Raw genomic sequence first — 19,610 nt, 5'->3', positions numbered from 1 at the left:
GTTTAAACGTTTATTCAGTGTTCTACACAAACACAAACAGAACGATGACAAACACATGACGAAGATCAACCTTGTCGTCTTCACTGATTTACAAAATAAAGCCACGAAGAAGAAATGCTGATTATTTTAATGTGAAGGGTCGTCGCTCGGCTCTGAAACATCCAGAACAGAAACACGTCAGACCAACACGCTAACACGTCAGACCAACACGCTAACACGTCAGACCAACACGCTAACATGTCAGATCAACATGTCAGATCAACACGCTAACATGTCAGACCAACACGCTAACATGTCAGACCAACACGCTAACATGTCAGACCAACACGCTAACACGTCAGACCAACACGCTAACATGTCAGACCAACACGCTAACATGTCAGACCAACACGCTAACACGTCAGACCAACACGCTAACATGTCAGACCAACACGCTAACATGTCAGACCAACACGCTAACATGTCAGACCAACACGCTAACATGTCAGACCAACACGCTAACATGTCAGACCAACACGCTAACATGTCAGACCAACACGCTAACATGTCAGACCAACACGCTAACATGTCAGACCAACACGCTAACATGTCAGACCAACACGCTAACATGTCAGACCAACACGCTAACATGTCAGACCAACACGCTAACATGTCAGACCAACACGCTAACATGTCAGACCAACACGCTAACATGTCAGACCAACACGCTAACATGTCAGACCAACACGCTAACATGTCAGACCAACACGCTAACATGTCAGACCAACACGCTAACATGTCAGACCAACACGCTAACATGTCAGACCAACACGCTAACATGTCAGACCAACACGCTAACATGTCAGACCAACACGCTAACATGTCAGACCAACACGCTAACATGTCAGACCAACACGCTAACATGTCAGACCAACACGCTAACATGTCAGACCAACACGCTAACATGTCAGACCAACACGCTAACATGTCAGACCAACACGCTAACATGTCAGACCAACACGCTAACATGTCAGACCAACACGCTAACATGTCAGACCAACACGCTAACATGTCAGACCAACACGCTAACATGTCAGACCAACACGCTAACATGTCAGACCAACACGCTAACATGTCAGACCAACACGCTAACATGTCAGACCAACACGCTAACATGTCAGATCAACACGCTAACATGTCAGACCAACACGCTAACATGTCAGACCAACACGCTAACATGTCAGACCAACACGCTAACACGTCAGACCAACATGCTAACATGTCAGACCAACACGCTAACATGTCAGACCAACACGCTAACACGTCAGATCAACACGCTAACACGTCAGACCAACATGCTAACACGTCAGACCAACACGCTAACATGTCAGATCAACACGTCAGACCAACACGCTAACATGTCAGATCAACACGTCAGATCAACACGCTAACATGTCAGACCAACACGCTAACAAACAAACAAACAGACTTTTATTCTGAAAATCAGACAGACAGGAGTCAGTCATGTGATCGTTAATCTGGTTATTATATATAGCAAAACAGGAAGCTCTGATGAAACAGTCCAGGTGCATTATGGGAAGTCGTGATGATGGGATTAATGTTTTATGGCGTGTTACCATGGTGATGAGGATGAAGGCTCATGCTGTCATGTGTTCATACTAACGGTGCGCACAGTGCACGTTGAGCACGGCGTATGCTCTCTTCCTGGCTTCCTGGATATACATGTGCATGAACTCTCTTCCAAACATTTCTCTGTCGTCTTCGTCTTCCTCGTCCTCGGTCTTTGACTTCCTGCTCGGCAGCGTCACGTCCAGAGTCAGGGGGTTGTCCCGAAAATTCACAAACCTGACCAATGAAAACATTCAGACGTCTCACTGGACACCAAAAGTACCAAAATATTCAATATTGAGCGTGCAGGACAGACTGACCTGAGTCTGTACATGTCCTGCATCAGCGGCGGGATGTCTCGGAGTCTGTTGCTGCTGAGGACGAGCGTGTCCAGACTCTCCATCCTGCTGATGTTGTCTGGAAGTTTCTCCAGCTGGTTCCTCTGCAGCCACAGAGTGTGAAGCTTCTCCATCCTGACCACACCACACAAACAAACGTGTGACTGTGAGTGTTTATTGGCTGACTGCAGAAGGGGGCAGGGCTCAGATGACTCACCTGTGTATGTCTTCAGGTAAGTGCTGCAGGCAGTTTCCTCCCATGTCGAGCCACTCGAGCGCTGGCAGGCCGACCACACAGTCCGGTATGCAGGTGAAGTCGTTCATGGACAGGTCCAGGTGCTGCAGCCTCTTCAGGTTCCTCAGCTAAGAACAGAGGACAGAACCGACCTCACACCAGAACCGTCAGGTCTATAGGTCCAGTCTGAGGTTGTGGTCTGTACCTGGTCTGGTAGCTGGTCCAGGTCTCGGTTCATGGCCAGCTCTAGTCTCTCCAGACTCTCACAGCAGCTGAGCTCTTCAGGAACAAACTGGACTCTGTTGTAGCTCAGCAGGAGCTCTTTGAGCCGGGTCAGCTTCCCTGAGATCAGAACTAGGAGACTCAACACAAAGCAGGTCAACAAACCGGGCCTTTGAATGTGTCAATATTAAACAATGCACTGACCGATCTGTTTGGGGATCTCAGTGACGGCGTTTCGGGACAGATCGAGGACTAACAGGTTCTGAAAGCTGGAGATGAAGTGAGGGATCTTCTGCAGCCCGGTCCGGTGAATCTGCCACTCCTGGACCTGACTGAATTGGACCAGACAGCTCGGCAGAGACTGGTGGAGGAAAAGAGGCCACATAACACATGACCGTCACAGAGTCACATAACCCGGAGTCGACCATTTAAGTCCACTTCCTGTGAAGACATTACCTTCCACTCCTCCTGTTCGATCCGGAGGACGAGGCGTCCGTCTTCAGTCTGCAACTTCTCTTTGAGCCGAGCCAGAACCGCCCGGTCCTCCCAGTCCCTGACGCTCAGTCTGAACCAGGAACATGGACCACATGAACCAGGTCAGAACCAACAGACCAGAGGCCTTGACTATAAACCTGTTCTCAGATTTAGATTTGTGATCAATGAACAAACAAAACTCATCATCATCAGTGATGTCCTGACATCACATCCTGTTTTTATACTTCCTCACATTTGTCTCAGACTGTCACATGATGACACACTGACATGACGACACACTGACATGACGACACACTGACATGATGACACACCGTGACATGACGACACACTGACATGACGACATGGTCACATGACGACACACAGTCACATGACGACATATTGTGACATGACGACATATCACGACATGATGACACACTGTGACATGATGACACACCGTCACATGATGACATATCGTGACATGATGACACACCAGCATTACAACAACAGAATCATGGGTGGGTCTGACCTGCCTGTGGCTCTGCTCCTGGTGGTCCTCCTTCTCTGGTCCTCCTCCTCCTCCTTCTGGATCTTCTGGATCCTCGTCTCCCACAGAGCTTTGATCGAGCTCACCGAGCCGCACACTGCCACACCCACCATGATGACCACTTCCTGTCAGCCGTGTGATGTCACAGTGCACAGGTGGACAGGTAGGATGACCTCTGACCTCTAAGCTGCAGCCGTGACCTCGCTCCAACCATCCTGTTAGTGTATAATTGTTAATGAATAATTAATCAACTCATTAGCATGCAGAACGTTTTCTTCAGTTTAAGTTGAAATGTTGTAAATTATTTTATTTGATGAATTTATTGATCGATCGTCACGTCTGACAGAGCTGTTGTCATAAATCTGAAAAACTTTGTTTAAACAATAAAGTGTGAATGTAATTCTTTAAAAACACTTTAAATGTTTAAAATAGTTTCTGAAAACCAGCAGAGACTGAACAATATATTACTGAAATGTGGAGTCAGGGAAACTGTCTGTAGTGTCAGTATACTGTCAGCACTGGTAGTATTGTTAGTAGTGTCAGTAGTACTGTAGTAGTGTCAGTAGTACTATAGTAGTGTCAGTACTGTCTCTTCTCACCTTGTGGCAGCGCAGCACTCGTTCTCCATGTTGCGCTGAAATCTGACCTCTGATCTGCAGATTAATTTTAGCCTCAAGGTCACATGACCCTGCTGACAGTCACATGACACAGTGACAGGTTCTATTTATAAGTACTGCAGACTTTTAGGGGAGCTGCACTGGAGCATGATGGGAGCTGGAGTTCTTGAACTACATCAAACACTGACCTGACCATGTGCTCTACAGGGGGCGCTCTGATCTATCAGATATGCTGGAAGGACCCTGTTAGTCTGGAGGGTCCCTGATCGGGCCGCTCGGGTCAGCCCGGGTCGGCCTTCATCCTGACAAGCTGGACTGACTCTGACTCTGAGATTTGTGAAGAGTCGAGGTGAAGTGAAGAGTCGAGGTGAAGTGAAGGAAGGGTCGAGGTGAAGTGAAGGGTCGAGGTGAAGTGAAGGGTCAAGGTGAAGTGAAGGGTCGAGGTGAAGAGTCAAGGTGAAGTGAAGGGTCAAGGTGAAGTGAAGAGTCGAGGTGAAGTGAAGGAAGGGTCGAGGTGAAGTGAAGGGTCGAGGTGAAGTGAAGAGTCGAGGTGAAGAGTCAAGTTGAAGTGAAGGGTCAAGGTGAAGTGAAGGGTCGAGGTGAAGTGAAGGGTCGAGGTGAAGTGAAGGGTCGAGGTGAAGAGTCGAGGTGAAGTGAAGGGTCGAGGTGAAGAGTCAAGGTGAAGTGAAGGGTCGAGTTGAAGTGAAGAGTCGAGGTGAATTGAAGAGTCGAGGTGAAGTGAAGAGTCGAGTTGAAGTGAAGAGTCGAGGTGAAGTGAAGGGTCGAGGTGAAGTGAAGAGTCGAGTTGAAGTGAAGGGTCGAGGTGAAGAGTCGAGGTGAAGTGAAGAGTCGAGGTGAAGTGAAGGGTCGAGGTGAAGTGAAGGGTCGAGGTGAAGAGTCGAGGTGAAGTGAAGGGTCGAGGTGAAGAGTTAAGGTGAAGTGAAGAGTCGAGGTGAAGTGAAGAGTCGAGTTGAAGTGAAGAGTCTAGGTGAGTTTTTCAGGTTTGATCACTTCAACTTTATTTTAGTTTCAAACATTAAAATAAAAAACAAAAAAAAAACGTTACTATCTCCACATTTCATCAGAAACACAAACAGGAAACAGGAAACATGTAACAGCCGACCAACACCATGTGCTCGTTAACCAGCAGCCACCAGGACACCAACCAGTCCACCAGAGAGTCTACAGAAGAACAGAACCGGGTCTGTGCACAGGAGGAAAACCTGGTCCTGAGTCAGTTTGAGGCTATTAAAGATCAGCTGGTCCTACAGGACAGAACGGACCAGGTCCACAGTCACACCTACAGACCTGAACCTGGTCCATTCAGTTTTAGTGTTTCACACTCCTGACCCGGTACAAGACAGATCCAGATCCAGAGGGGACGACCAGACCACCATTGTTAAATACACGAGACCAGAGGGGACAGGACAGGTGGAGACGGGTCAGTCCTGGTCCAGAGGGGACAGGACAGGTGGAGACGGGTCAGTCCATTCCATCACATTTTATTGTTGTTGGCCACATGACCTCATCTGCACTAACCCCGCCCACTTCATTTGCATATTGATGAACATTAAAATCAGGTGTTACATTACATCCAATCAGAACTCGTCTTAAATTAGTCAACGTAGGTTGTACAGCTAAGTGATCGATTATCGATTAATAAGAACCGTTTACTAACTCTGGTCACATGACCTGGGTCCGGTCATGGTAATTACTGATTATTAAAAACAGAGTGCAGACCTCTGCACTGTGCAAGTGAGTGGTCGTCATGGACACGACATGATTGACAGGCTGACCCCTCCCCCTCCTGGCATCTCAAAGGCAACAAGGAAATGAGAGAACAGGAAGGCCTTGAACAGGAAGAGGAAGTGCAGGTCTGTTAGTGTGGCCTCGCCGTCCTCTCCGGGGCTGATGGGAAGTCTCTGGGTCTATTTCAGGTCCAGCACCATGCTGGCCGGGTTCTCCAGGTACTCCCTCCACAGGTTGGAGAAACGACACATGGTGGCGCCGTCGATGATGCGATGATCTGCAGACCAGCTGACGTTCATGATGTGAGCTCGGACCACCTGACCGCCGGCGTCGAAGCGAGGAAGAACCTGACGGAGGAAACACAGGACGAGGTTAAGGACTGACCCGAGAGCGATGAGTCTTCTGACTGAAGACGACAGACTGCGAAGCGAGGGGGTGTCAATCTGATTCAGCGATGCTCTGAACACGCTCTGCTTCATTTCATCTGACAGACAATCACACTTCAGACACATGACGGGAAAACATCTTGAACATGAGACAGGATTTAATCATCTGATATAAACCTGATGTTCCAGGTGCCTGGAGATTTTTGGGACCCACCTGGATTTTTCCCAGCGCTCCGATGGCGACTTCAGGAGGAAGAATGACCGGCTTAGCATACGTCCCTCCGATCTGATGTCAACCAAACAGGAAACAGAACCACGTCAGTCCACATATGAAACACAACTTGATGGTGTCAGTGTCATTGTTGGTGTTGTTGTTAGTTGGTTATTGGTCGTCGCTGTTGTACTCACTGATCCAATGTTGGACAGGGTGAAGGTTCCCCCGCTGAGCTCGTTGGTTCCCAGCTGACCTGCAGCTCCGAGCGCCTGCAGGCGGTTCAGCTCCTGAGCGATCTCGAACACGCTGAGCAGCTGAACGTTCTTCACGTTGGGAACCAGCAGACCCTGACTGGTGTCCATCGCCAGGCCGATGTTATGAGAAGCCTGAGGCATCAGAAACATCCGTCAACAAAAGGTGACAAACTACACCGGCTGGTCTGAGGACCATGAACAGAGAGGAACATTTATCATCTGACAGTGAACTAAAAGAAGATTGAACACAGATGAGTTCTGGTTCTGGTTGGTGTTTATTGGATCTGAGTGCCGTCCGTGACATTAAAATAACAAACACAAGAGAAGAAGTCAAACCTTGTACGTGATGTTCTGGCAGCTTTCGTCCACCGAGGCGTTGAGGATTGGAAAGTGCAGGAGGCCGAGGGAGGCAGCCTGAACCAATGAGAGGGCAGCATTAACATCAACACGACACAGTGAACCAATCAGCATCATCTCTGCTGCCTGTCACACCTTGATGAAGAACGGCATGTAGCTGAGTTTGACCCCACGACCTTCAGTGATGGATTTGAGCTCAGCTCTCAGAGACACCAGCCGGCTCAAGTCCACCTCGTCACAGTACCCAAAGTGAGGAATCTTCAGCGCCGCTGTCATTGTCTTCACCATCGCTCGGTGGAAACCTGGACAAAGACAACAGACCGGACTTACAGAACCTGGATCGGACTGAGGCCGAGCCCGGCTATGACGTAGCTTCAGAGCTAACGATAGCTCTTTACTGACTGACCTTTGAGGGGTTCGGTCACGTCTTTGCCGGTGAACACCGGTTTGGGCATTGTGGGTGGAGCTTTGATGGCTGCCGGAGTGCTCATGGGCCTGGCAGCTGGGGGCGGAGGCGGAGTCTGGATCTCCTGGAATGGAGTCGGAGGCAAGATGGCTCCTGTCTGCTTCGCCAGATAGTTTAAGATGTCCTCCTTCAGGATCCGTCCATCTTTACCCGTCCCCACCACCTCGCTGAGCTTGATCTACACCACAGAGTCCAGTTACACCAGTTACACCGAGGACCAGAGACCAGTAACACATGGCGAGGACAGACTTACGTTGTTCTCCATGGCGAGGCGTCTGACTGCAGGCGTGGCCTGGGTCTTGTGACCTTTGATCTCCTGGTGGGTGTGTTCTTCTCGAGCCATGGCGGGCGTCTCCACCACGTCTTCCTCCTGGATCACCTCTGAACAAACAGTCAGGTGTCAGTCCGGATCAAACCAGAACACAGAACACTGAAGACCTGGACCCAGAGCCTGGATGTCTCACCTGAACTGGACTCTGTCTCAATGTCCACCAGTGGCTTGCCCACCAAGGCGGTGGCGTCCACGTCGTAGTAGAGTTTCTTAATGACTCCGTCGTAGCGGCTGGTGATGGTAACCGACGCCTTGTCACTCTGGACCTCACAGATACTGTCGAACTGAGACACCTTGTCCCCCTCCTTCACATACCTGTGAGACAAAGACATCACATCGTCCTCAATGCTCGTCCTTAACACTCGTCCTAAACGCTAGAAAACAAGACACGAGGACAGTGTGAGGAGTCTGTCGGGGTCGGGTCAGAGTCTCTGTCGTGTCGTGTTGCTGTCTGACGGGATGAACAGTGTGTAAATATAAACTGGTTCTGGTTCTGAGTCGGTCCACGTTGTATCGTACGTACCACTCCTTCACCGTCACCTCCATGATGCCCTCTCCAATGTCGGACAGTTTGAACTGGAGGACCGGACCTCGACTCACTGCAGGAGAAACACAATGGTGACATCATCAGTGACATCATCAGCACTTCCTGTGCACTGTGACCTCACAAACCAGAGCCGACCCGCTTCATCTGGCAGGTTGCCATGGTAACCGCATCCCTTCCTGATGCAGAGAACAGACTCTTTGTCTCGTGTGTCCTCGTCACGGTTCAGCCCGTCTGCTTCCTGAATTCCTCAAACCGGACCGACCGGTTCTGAACTCTGACTGAAGCAGGAAAGGTTCTGGACTCACCAGCGGCGGTGTGCAGCGTCCTGCTGCTCAACATCTGGAGGTGTCGGTCACATCTGAAGGCGAGCGGCTGCAGGGTTCTGTTGGACCTCAGGTTCTGAGGTGGGAAACAGCGGCGGCGGTACTGCTGACTCAGCTGAAAGGACGATAACAGACAGTCTGTCAGCATCAGAAGCAGAACTGTCTTCACCCATACACACACATGTGGTTCTGGTTCAGTCAGCTGTTAGCAGCATGCTAAGTTAGCTGCTAACAGCTGTTAGCATTAGCAGCAGCTAACAGGCTAAGCTAACAGGAGCTGGCCGGGTGACGGCGCGATGACGTCAGCCCGCGTTCGCTGACGTCATTAGCAGAGAGCATGCCGCGGTGTGTGCATGACGTCACATTAACGTGTTTTCTCACCAGCTGTCGGAGCGCGGACAACGAGCCTCTGGTCACCGCCGCCATCTTCCTCTCTGCCCTGACGTCACAGCTGCACGCCCTCTCAGCAGCCAATCACTGTGCAGCGTCTTGTTCTCCTGCGCGTGCGGCAGACTGCACGCAGGAATGATGTCACACCGACACCGCGCGGGCAGAAGAGGAACTGCATCCGGTTTGTTTTGGTTTCATCAGTTAACTCAAAGTTTAACTCAAAGTTTAACTCAGACATTTAACTCAAAGTTTAACTCAGACATTTAACTCAAAGTTTAACTCAAAGATTAACTCAGACATTTAACTCAAAGTTTAACTCAGACATTTAACTCAAAGTTTAACTCAAAGTTTAACTCAGACATTTAACTCAAAGTTTAACTTAAAGTTTAACTCAGACATTTAACTCAAAGTTGAACTCAAAGTTTAACTCAGACATTTAACTCAAAGTTTAACTCAAAGTTTAACTCAAAGTTTAACTCAGACATTTAACTCAAAGTTTAATCACACATTTAACTCAAAGTTTAACTCAGACATTTAACTCAAAGTTTAACTCAAACTGAAGCTCCACGTTCAAAATGTTCCTTCACATTCAAGAAGATCTCACTGACTCAGCTTCACTGACATCCTAAAAACCTCCCTTACTCTGAATTAAAGTAGACAGACAGACAGACAGACAGACAGACAGACAGACAGACAGATAGATAGATAGATAGATAGATAGATAGATAGATAGCAGCATTACAAGTAACACAGTAACACAGAACACTATATACAGGCCTGAGGTAAAAATGGTGACACAGTATAGAATCAAATAAACTCTGAGGAGGAAGAACATATGGTGCTATCACAAAAATATACATAAGGAAAATATACATGTGTGCAATAACTTAACTGCAGTGACTCAACAGTGACTCTACAGTAACTCTATATTTCAACAGTCACTCTATGGTGATTCTGCAGTCATTCTACAGTGACTCTGCAGTAACTCTACAGTGATTCTACACTTCTACAGTGACTCGACAGTGACTCTACAGTGACTCTACACTTCTACGATGACTACACCTTACAGTGACTGTGCAGTGACTCTACAGTGACTCTACACTTCTACAGTGACTACACCTTACAGTGACTCTGCAGTGACTCTACAGTGACTCTACACTTCTACAGTGACTCTGCAGTAACTCTACATTGACTCTACAGTGACTCCACACTTCTACAGTGACTCTACACTTCTACAGTGACTACACCTTACAGTGACTCTGCAGTGACTCTACACTTCTACATTGACTCTACAGTGACTCTACAGTGACTCTACACTTCTACAGTGACTCTGCAGTAACCCTACAGTGACTCCACACTTCTACAGTGACTCTGCAGTTCTACAGTGCCTCTGTAGTTCTACAGTGACTCTGCAGTTCTACAGTGACTCTGTAGTTCTACAGTGACTCTGCAGGGACTATGGTCACACAATGACTCTACAGTTATCTTTCTGTGCCGTCTTTTCGTTTAGTTGTTGTTCTTCATGCAGCCAACAGGAGGCGACAAAACAGAACCACTCGATGAATCAAGTTTTCTGAAAACACCGGAGTAACACCGGAAATGGTTACCAAAATAAAGTGCATATGTAGCTCAAAGAAAACCACAAAGTTCTTCAGATAAGAATCCATGTAAAACAAATCAGGGGTATGCATACACACACACAGTTAGTTACACTAACAGATAAACTGACAGATCATCATCCAGATTATTCTGTGAATCTTCAAATGAAATCAGATAATTTACAGATTTACTTACAGGTTGAGGTTATTACAGAAACACGTCATCTCATTTTAGTTACAGTTACTGAAGCACGTGCTCGTCAGGTCGTTGTTTCGTCGCCCAGCAAAGCGCCGACACGATAGCTGCATTTTATTTTGAAGGGTGAAGCCGGAAGTGGTTGACGCAGAGAAGTTGCAGACGGAGAAGCAGCATCACAGACACAAACAGTAGAAGAAGTCCTGCAAGCTGAGCTCGGTTCTGGTTCAAAGTTCTGCTGAGGATGGACTCTGCAGCGGTGGAGATCGACGGCAGCGTCATGGAGGGAGTGAGTACTCACGGTACCGGTACCGGGCCCGGTGACAGCTGCTGTTGTCCCGCTGCTAACATGCTAACAGAGGGCTAACAGCGGTTAGCAGCCGGTGCTGAGCTCACTCATGTCCGTTCTCTTCCCCGGTGTCGGTTCTCTGCAGGGCGGACAGATCCTGAGAGTCTCCGCGGCGCTCAGCTGCATCACCGGCTCCGCCATCAAGATCACGAAGATCCGCGCGGGCAGGAGCACACCGGGGCTCAGGTGAGTTAGCAGTTAGCAGGCTAACGTTAGCCTATTCATTGAAGTGAGTGGGCTCGCGGAGCAGACAGCAACAATGACCCGCGGCCCGCGAGGCTGCCGAACCTTAACCCGAACTGACCGAGTCCAACTGTAACACAGCAGCTCCATGATCCAAACCGTAAACCTGCTGTAGCCCCGAACATGCAGCACCGAGCCCCGAACATGCAGCACCGAGCCCCGAACATGCAGCTCCGAACATGCAGCACTGAGCCCCGAACATCGAACATGCAGCACCGAGCCCCGAACATGCAGCCCCGCTAATGAAGTTTATTTAACATGATGAACTCACAGCAGAGCTTCAAACAGTCCGAGTCATTTTTTTTTATTTATTATTTTGACATAAAGTTTAAATATCAGAGCATCAGTTTGATTTGTGTGTGTGTGTGTGTGTTCAGACCTCAGCACCTGTGCGGTCTGCAGCTGGTCTCTGATCTGTGTTCAGGCAGTCTGCAAGGAGCCACCATCGGCTCCACGGACATCAGCCTGACTCCAGGAAAGATCCGGTCTGGAAACCACACGGCTGACACACAGACGGCAGGGTGAGACCGTCTGTACCTGTCTGTGGCTGTGGCTGTACCTGTCTGTGAATAATGAATTGTTAATTAATTCTCATATTCAAGCCATTAATGTGTGTGTGTGCGTGTGCGTGCGCCTGTCAGGAGTGTGTGTTTGTTGCTGCAGGTCTGTCTGCCCTGTGCTCTGTTTTCTGAATCGTCCTCTCAGCTCTGTCTGAAGGGAGGAACCAACGCAGAAATGGCTCCTCAGATCGACTACACAGTCAAGGTCCAACACACTCTGTGATACACACACTCACACACTGCAATATACGAACTACAATAAACACTGCAATGTATGAACTCTAACACATACTGCAATATAAAAACTATATCCATTCATTGTAATACATTGTCATTTTATCATTCATTGTGATTCACTGTCATTTTATCATTCATTGTAATTGTACAATATGTTTGTGTTGATTTGTTCTGTACACGTGACATCTATTGCACGTCTGTCCGTCCTGGGAGAGGGATCCCTCCTCTGTGGCTCTTCCTGAGGTTTCTTCCACCTTTTTTCCCTGTTAAAGGTTTTTGTGGGCAAGTTTTTCCTCACTGGAACCGAGGGTCTAAGGACAGAGGGTGTCACTCCCTGTACAGATTGTAAAGCCCTCAGAGGAAAATGGACTTTGTGACTTTGGGCTGTACAAATAAAATCTGATTTGATTTAATACACATAATATATACACTGCAATGTACGCACTGCAATATATGAACCATAATACACACTGCAATGTACACACTGCAATATACATATTGTTATACATGTATACACACACTGTAAATTAAAAAACACTGTAAATACACATTGTAACACACACTCTGTACACACACTTCCTTGTGTGTGTTGAACTTCCTGCGTTGTTTCTTCTTCAGGTGTTTAAACCAATCATGGAAAAGTTTGGCGTCCATTTTGACTGTGACATCAGAATGAGGTCAGTTTACTGTTTCTCATTTACAGTCGAACCGTGTCCCAGCTGTGTGTTTGTGTGTGTGTGATGGTGTGTTTGTGTGTGTAGGGGGTACTACCCTAAAGGTGGAGGTGAGGTGGTGGTGACGGTGAACCCAGTCAAAGAGCTGCAGCCTGTCATCATGACGGAGAGAGGAAACATCACCAAGATCTACGGCCGTGCCTTCGTTGCCGGAGTGCTGCCCTTCAAAGTAAAGTTCACACTGTGACACATTTACACGCCTTCAGACAGGAAGTGATCCACTGTTATTGGTTGTTTTGATTGTATGGATGTCTTATTGTATTGATTGTGCTGCTTGTGTTCAGTTGGCTAAAGACATGTCGACAGCAGCTGTTCGAACCATCAGGAAGGAGATCAAAGAGCTCTACATCAACATCCAGCCACTGCAGGAGAAGGAAAAAGCCTGCGGCAATGGCAACGGCATTATGTAAGCCCCGCCCACCCACTGACATCGCTGCTTTATTGATGACAGAATGTTCTGATTAGTCGGTCTTCTCTTTGTTTCAGAATCATCGCGGAGTCTTCGACTGGTTGTGTGTTTGCAGGTTCGGCTCTGGGGAAGAAAGGTGAGGATGCCACGAACTGTGTGTTTTTAAAAACTACACACTTAATGTGCGGAGTTCAGTTGGTAGAGCAGCCGTCCCGTGTGTGAAGCCTCAGTCCTCGCTGCGGAAGCCCAGAGTTCGAATCCGACCTGTGGCTCTTTCCGGCATGTCATTCCCCATCTCCATCTTCCCACATTTCCTGTCACTCTTCAGCTGTCTCTATCAAAATAAAAGGCCAAAAAATAAATTAATAAATAAAAACTACAGACTTAAGACGTGTGTAATACACGCACTGCAATATACATGCACTGTAATATACACACACTGTAATATACACACACTAGTATACGCACACTGTAATATACACACACTGATATACGCACACTAATCTACGCGCACTGTAATATACGCACACTAATATATGCACACTGTAATATACACACACTGTAATATACGGACACGCTAATATACACACTGTAATATACGCACACACTGTAATATACGGACACACTGTAATATACGCACACTGTAATATACACGCACTGTAATATACGCGCACTAATATACGCACACTGTAATATACGCGCACTAATATACGCACACTGTAATATACATCTGTAATATACACACTGCAATATACACACACTCTAATACACGCACACTGCAATATACACGCACTGTGATATACACGCACTGTAATACACACACTAATACACATAACTGTAATACACACACTGCAATATACACGTACACTGCAATATACACGTACACTGCAATATACACATACACTGCAATATACACGCACACTGCAATATACCCGTACTGCAATATACATGCACTAATATACGCACACTGTAATGTACGCACACTGTAATGTACGCACACTGTAATATACACGTACTGCAATATACACGTACTGCAATATACACAAACTGTAATACACACACTGTAATATACGCGCACTAATATACGCACACTGTAATATACACAGACACTAATACACACACTGCAATATACACACACTAATACACACACTGCAATATACACACACTCTAATACACGCACACTGCAATATACACACACTCTAATACACGCACACTGCAATATACACACACTCTAATACACGCACACTGCAATATACACACACTCTAATACACGCACACTGCAATATACACACACTCTAATACACGCACACTGCAATATACACACACTCTAATACACGCACACTGCAATATACACACACTCTAATACACGCACACTGCAATATACACACACTCTAATACACGCACACTGCAATATACACACACTGCAATATACACACACTGTAATATACACACACTGTAATATACGCGCACTGCAATATACGCGCACACACTGTAATATACGCGCACTGTAATATATACGCACACACTGTAATATACGAACACGCTAATATACGCACGCACTGTAATATACGGACACACTAATATACGCGCACTGTAATATACGCACACTAATATACGCACACTGTAATATACATCTGTAATACACACACTGCAATATACACACACTCTAATATTCGCACGCACTGTAATATACGCACTCTCTAATACACGCACACTGCAATATACACGCACTGTAATACACACACTAATACACATACTGTAATACACACACTGCAATATACACACACACTAATACACACACTGCAATATACACACACACTCTAATACGCGCACACTCTAATACACACGCACTGTAATATACGCACACTGTAATATACATACTGTAATACACGCACTTCAATATACACACACTCTAATACACGCACACTCTAATACACGCACACTCTAATACACGCACACTGCAATATGCATGCACTGCAATATGCACGCACACTAATATACGCACACGAATATACGCACACTGTAATATATGCACACTGTAATATACATACTGTAATACACGCACTGCAATATACACACACTCTAATACACGCACACTGTAATATACACGCACTGTAATATACACGCACACTGCAATATACACGCACTGTAATATACACGCACACTGCAATAAACACGCACACTGCAATAAACACGCACACTGCAATAAACACGCACACTGCAATATACACGCACTGATATACGCACAGTAATATACGCACACTGTAATATACACGTACTGCAATATACACGTACTGCAATATACACACACTGTAATACACACACTGTAATATACCCGCACTAATATACGCACACTGTAATATACATACTGTAATAAATGCACTGTAATACACGCACTGTAATACACGCACTGTAATACACAGTGCAATATACACACACTAAAACACACACACTGCAATATACACACACACTAATACACACACACTGCAATATGCACACACTCTAATACACGCACACTGCAATATACACACACTCTAATACACGCACACTGCAATACACGCACACTGCAATATACATTCTGTAATAAACGCACTGCAATATACACACACTCTAATACACGCACACTGCAATATTCACACACTGTAATATCCACGCACTGCAATATGCACGCACTGTAATATACGCACACTGTAATATACATACTGTAATACACGAACTGTAATACGCGCACACTGCAATATACGCGCACACTGCAATATACGCGCACACTGCAATATACGCGCACACTGCAATATACGCGCACACTGTAATATACGCACACTGTAATATACATACTGTAATATACACGCACACTAATATACACGCACTGCAATATACATGCACTGTAATACACACACTGTAATATATGCACACTAATATACACGCACTGCAATATACACTGTAATATACGCACACTGTAATATGCGCACTGTAATACACGTGGTCTGTGTGGTTTTCAGGTGTGTATGCAGATAAAATCGGTATTGAAGCTGCTGAGATGTTGCTGAAAAACATCAGACACAATGGCTGTGTGGACGAGTTCCTGCAAGACCAGGTGAGACCTCTGACCTCACTGTGACTTCACTCTGACGTCGCTCTGACTTCACTCTGATGTCGCTCTGACCTCCTCTTCCTCCTCAGCTCATCATCTTCATGGCGTTGGCGAAGGGAACATCTCGGATTCGAACAGGAGCCGTGACGCTGCACACACAGACGGCCATTCACATCGCAGAGCAGCTGACTCAGGTCACACACAGTGTTGTTTATGTCTGTTTGACACAAACGACCAACACCGTTAATTCCAAATAATTAACAAAAATGTAATGTTTGTTTTTTCAGGCAAAGTTCACAATAACGAAGTCTGAAGACGACCTGAGCAGCAACATCAACTACATCATCGAATGTGAAGGATCAGGAGCAAGCAACCCACACCTGTAGACACACAATACACACAACACACACACTCTCTGTCTCTGTGTAGCTGCTTCTGTCTCTCAGGGTGTTTCTTTAATAAATAAATGAAATGTTTCATCTGTCTGAGTCTCATCCTTCTTCATGAGTCCTACATTTCCCAGAATGCACCATTCTTTTGTTTACGACGATACTAATCGTTCCAGGTGTTGATTTTCAGTCTTCATCTATGTACGTTCACGTGTCTGACAGGTGAGGAGCTGCAGGGATGAACTTTAACCTGCCCAGAACATGACGTGAAACCAAAGACTCTGTAGTTTAGTTCAGCTCTGACTGTTGGATTCCGGGTATTGTAGTCCTAACAGTGAGACCGGACCTGTTCCTCAGGGTCAGGATGGAGACAGGTGATCTGTTAAGACCTCCCAGGTGGACCTGGACTTCCTGTGGTCCCTGTGTTGTTTCCGTGATGTCATCAGTGTGGTGTCATGTTGATTGTCCCTCTAACCTTGTTAACTCACCTGCAGCAGGTGAGTTGATGTACAGTGTGTACAGCAGGAAGTCCAGCTCAGACCTGAATGTGTGTTGAAACCTGAGGAGGCTGTAAACTCACACCTCTGTCCCCTCTGGAACCAGGAGTAACCTGATCTGGGTCACCTGACACCTCCTCAGCTCAGCCTGGCTGCGTCCCCGCAGTCTGCTCGCCACCCTGCAGTATGGCGGATGCCGGGGCCTGGAGGACGCACCAGGACGGCCCCCGGATCCTCCAACCAGGATCAGGTCCGGGACCAGGACAAGGATCTGGACCTGGACCAGCACCAGCACCAGCACCAAACCGTGTGTGGATCTCCCTGATTGCAGGTGAGATTCTGACATCATCAGCAGACATTAAGAGACCTGCAGTCTGACACACAAACAACCAATCAGGTGAGATTATTTCACCTGCTGCCAGAGCTGATGTCATGAGCTGGATCCAGATCAGGTAAGACCACGAGACAGGACAGGAGAGCTTCACCTATGAACAGGTAAACAGGTAAAAGAGATGAGCAAAGATGTCCTCTCTCAGTGTTTCAAACTTTATGAAATCACGTTCATATAACATGTAAAGAGAAATCTAATATTTGAATTCAAGTTGAATGTTTTCATCCTTTAAAGTTTAAACTGGATTAATAAAAAAAAAGTTGAGTCTGAATATCAATTATAAACCGTCTTTATTTCGTTTAAAACAACTGAACTGGCACGTCCAGGTTCGGTTCAGTTTGGTTCTGTAATCACAGAGTCTAAACTGAAACCGTCAGAAGAAGCTTCAACTTAATATACTTAATCTGTGCTTTAGAACCTGGACTCTGCTGTAGAACTTTGACAGAACTGGACCTGGTTAGTGGACCGGTTCGGTGTACCGGCTCGGTGTCTGTCTTCACCGTCGTCACGTGTTTTGTTCCTCTCGGTCCATGAAAGCCTCATTGTTCGTGTTTCCCAGCGGAGCGTGAAGGCAGCACAGGCCGCTGTTTGGTGATTGGCTGCGGTTGCTATGGGAGCGGCTCCCGTTGCCGTGGTAACGTGTCTTAAGGAGGGCCCCGGTCAATCAGAGCTCCAGACTCCGCCACAGCTAACGAGCTAACATGCTAACCCGGACTGTTTAAAGAGGCGGAAAAGAAGCCCGCGGAGACGGCGGAGAGCCGGGGAGAGAGCCGGGACAGAGCCCCGGAGGACGGACAGGAGCCGCACAGACTGATGGGAAACTGAGTACAAAGTTTTTAACTTTTTAACTCCGTACACACTCGGCTAGCTCCGCTGCTAGCTGCTAACGGCTAGCCGAGCTGTTAGCAGTGTGAAAAGTTTGAGCAGGAATTAGACGAAGCCATGACGGTGGAAGGGCTGCGGCACTCCCCGATCCTGTCCGCCCTGTTCCGGACCACCGAGGAGCGGGCCGGCCCGCCCGGAGCTGGGCTGCCGGGAGCCGAGCTGCTGGGAGCGGCGTCGTTCATCCGAGGTGACCCAGAACTTTATTTATACAGAGTATTAATGTAACTTTATTAATAAACTTTATTTATACAGAGTACTAATGTAACTTGATTATAAACTTCATTTATACAGAGTATTAATGTAACTTTATTTATAAACTTTATTTATACAGAGTACTAATGTAACTTGATTATAAACTTCAGTTATACAGAGTATTAATGTAACTTTGTTTATAAACTTCAGTTATACAGAGTATTAATGTAACTTTATTTATAAACTTTATTTATACAGAGTATTAATGTAACTTTATTTATAAACTTTATTTATACAGAGTATTAATGTAACTTTATTTATAAACTTCATTTATACAGAGTATTAATGTAACCTTTATTTTAAAACTTTATTAGACAGAGTATTAATGTAACTTATTATAAACTTTATTTATACAGAGTACTAAGTGTAACTTTATTTATACAGAGTATAATGTAACTTTATTAATACAGAGTATTATGTACTGTTTATAAACTTCATTTACAGAATATTAATTAACTTGTTAAAACTATTTATACAGATTTAATGTAACTTTATTTAAACTTATTTATACAGAGATTATGTAACTTTATTAATTAAACTTCATTTATAACAGGTATTAATGTAACTTTATTTATAAAACTTCAGTTATACAGATATTAATGTAATGTTATAAACTTCATTATACAGAGTATTAATGTAACTTTATTAAACTTTATTTATACAGAGTATTAATGTAACTTATTTATAAACTTTCATTTATACAGAGTATTAATGTAACTTATTA

At 46.0% G+C, this 19,610-nt stretch overlaps 3 protein-coding genes across 5 annotated transcripts; 1 reads left to right on the top strand and 2 right to left on the bottom strand.

Annotated features, from left to right (window-relative positions):
• Position 1: 1 nt before the first annotated feature.
• lrrc39 (leucine rich repeat containing 39) lies at positions 2 to 4,428 on the bottom strand. Of its 3 annotated transcripts, none has more exons than XM_027287718.1 (9): positions 4,021 to 4,428; positions 3,404 to 3,636; positions 2,860 to 2,968; positions 2,608 to 2,764; positions 2,387 to 2,523; positions 2,164 to 2,309; positions 1,929 to 2,081; positions 1,664 to 1,845; positions 2 to 152 (listed from the first exon to the last, which is right to left on the bottom strand). In XM_027287718.1, the coding sequence occupies exons 2-9, from the start codon at positions 3,532 to 3,534 to the stop codon at positions 127 to 129; spliced, it is 1,041 nt and encodes a 346-aa protein (XP_027143519.1). In that variant the 5' UTR covers positions 3,535 to 3,636; positions 4,021 to 4,428; the 3' UTR covers positions 2 to 126. The 3 variants fall into 3 exon arrangements, with proteins under 3 accessions (XP_027143519.1, XP_027143520.1, XP_010750675.1); XM_027287719.1 differs by having other exon boundaries at positions 60 to 152; positions 1,617 to 1,845; XM_010752373.3 differs by having other exon boundaries at positions 74 to 152; positions 1,673 to 1,845.
• Positions 4,429 to 5,027: 599 nt separating this feature from the next.
• On the bottom strand, positions 5,028 to 9,160 carry dbt (dihydrolipoamide branched chain transacylase E2). The gene is made up of 11 exons (XM_010752374.3): positions 9,047 to 9,160; positions 8,648 to 8,780; positions 8,319 to 8,394; positions 7,929 to 8,110; positions 7,718 to 7,845; positions 7,405 to 7,642; positions 7,134 to 7,300; positions 6,978 to 7,055; positions 6,582 to 6,773; positions 6,388 to 6,459; positions 5,028 to 6,134 (listed from the first exon to the last, which is right to left on the bottom strand). Exons 1-11 carry the CDS (start codon positions 9,089 to 9,091, stop codon positions 5,967 to 5,969), a joined length of 1,479 nt encoding a protein of 492 aa, XP_010750676.1. The 5' UTR covers positions 9,092 to 9,160; the 3' UTR covers positions 5,028 to 5,966.
• Positions 9,161 to 10,997: 1,837 nt separating this feature from the next.
• Positions 10,998 to 16,955, top strand: rtca (RNA 3'-terminal phosphate cyclase). Its single transcript, XM_010752375.3, has 11 exons — positions 10,998 to 11,138; positions 11,284 to 11,384; positions 11,819 to 11,962; positions 12,083 to 12,206; positions 12,857 to 12,915; positions 13,000 to 13,141; positions 13,257 to 13,378; positions 13,459 to 13,517; positions 16,381 to 16,475; positions 16,562 to 16,666; positions 16,760 to 16,955. Exons 1-11 carry the CDS (start codon positions 11,094 to 11,096, stop codon positions 16,856 to 16,858), a joined length of 1,095 nt encoding a protein of 364 aa, XP_010750677.2. The 5' UTR covers positions 10,998 to 11,093; the 3' UTR covers positions 16,859 to 16,955.
• Positions 16,956 to 19,610: the final 2,655 nt, after the last annotated feature.

The sequence above is a fragment of the Larimichthys crocea genome, chromosome XIV (assembly GCF_000972845.2).
Source record: "Larimichthys crocea isolate SSNF chromosome XIV, L_crocea_2.0, whole genome shotgun sequence".
NCBI classification, from domain to species: Eukaryota; Metazoa; Chordata; class Actinopteri; family Sciaenidae; genus Larimichthys; species Larimichthys crocea.
The sequence above is the reverse complement of the archived record's forward strand: the minus strand, read 5'-3'. Positions and strand labels throughout refer to the sequence as shown.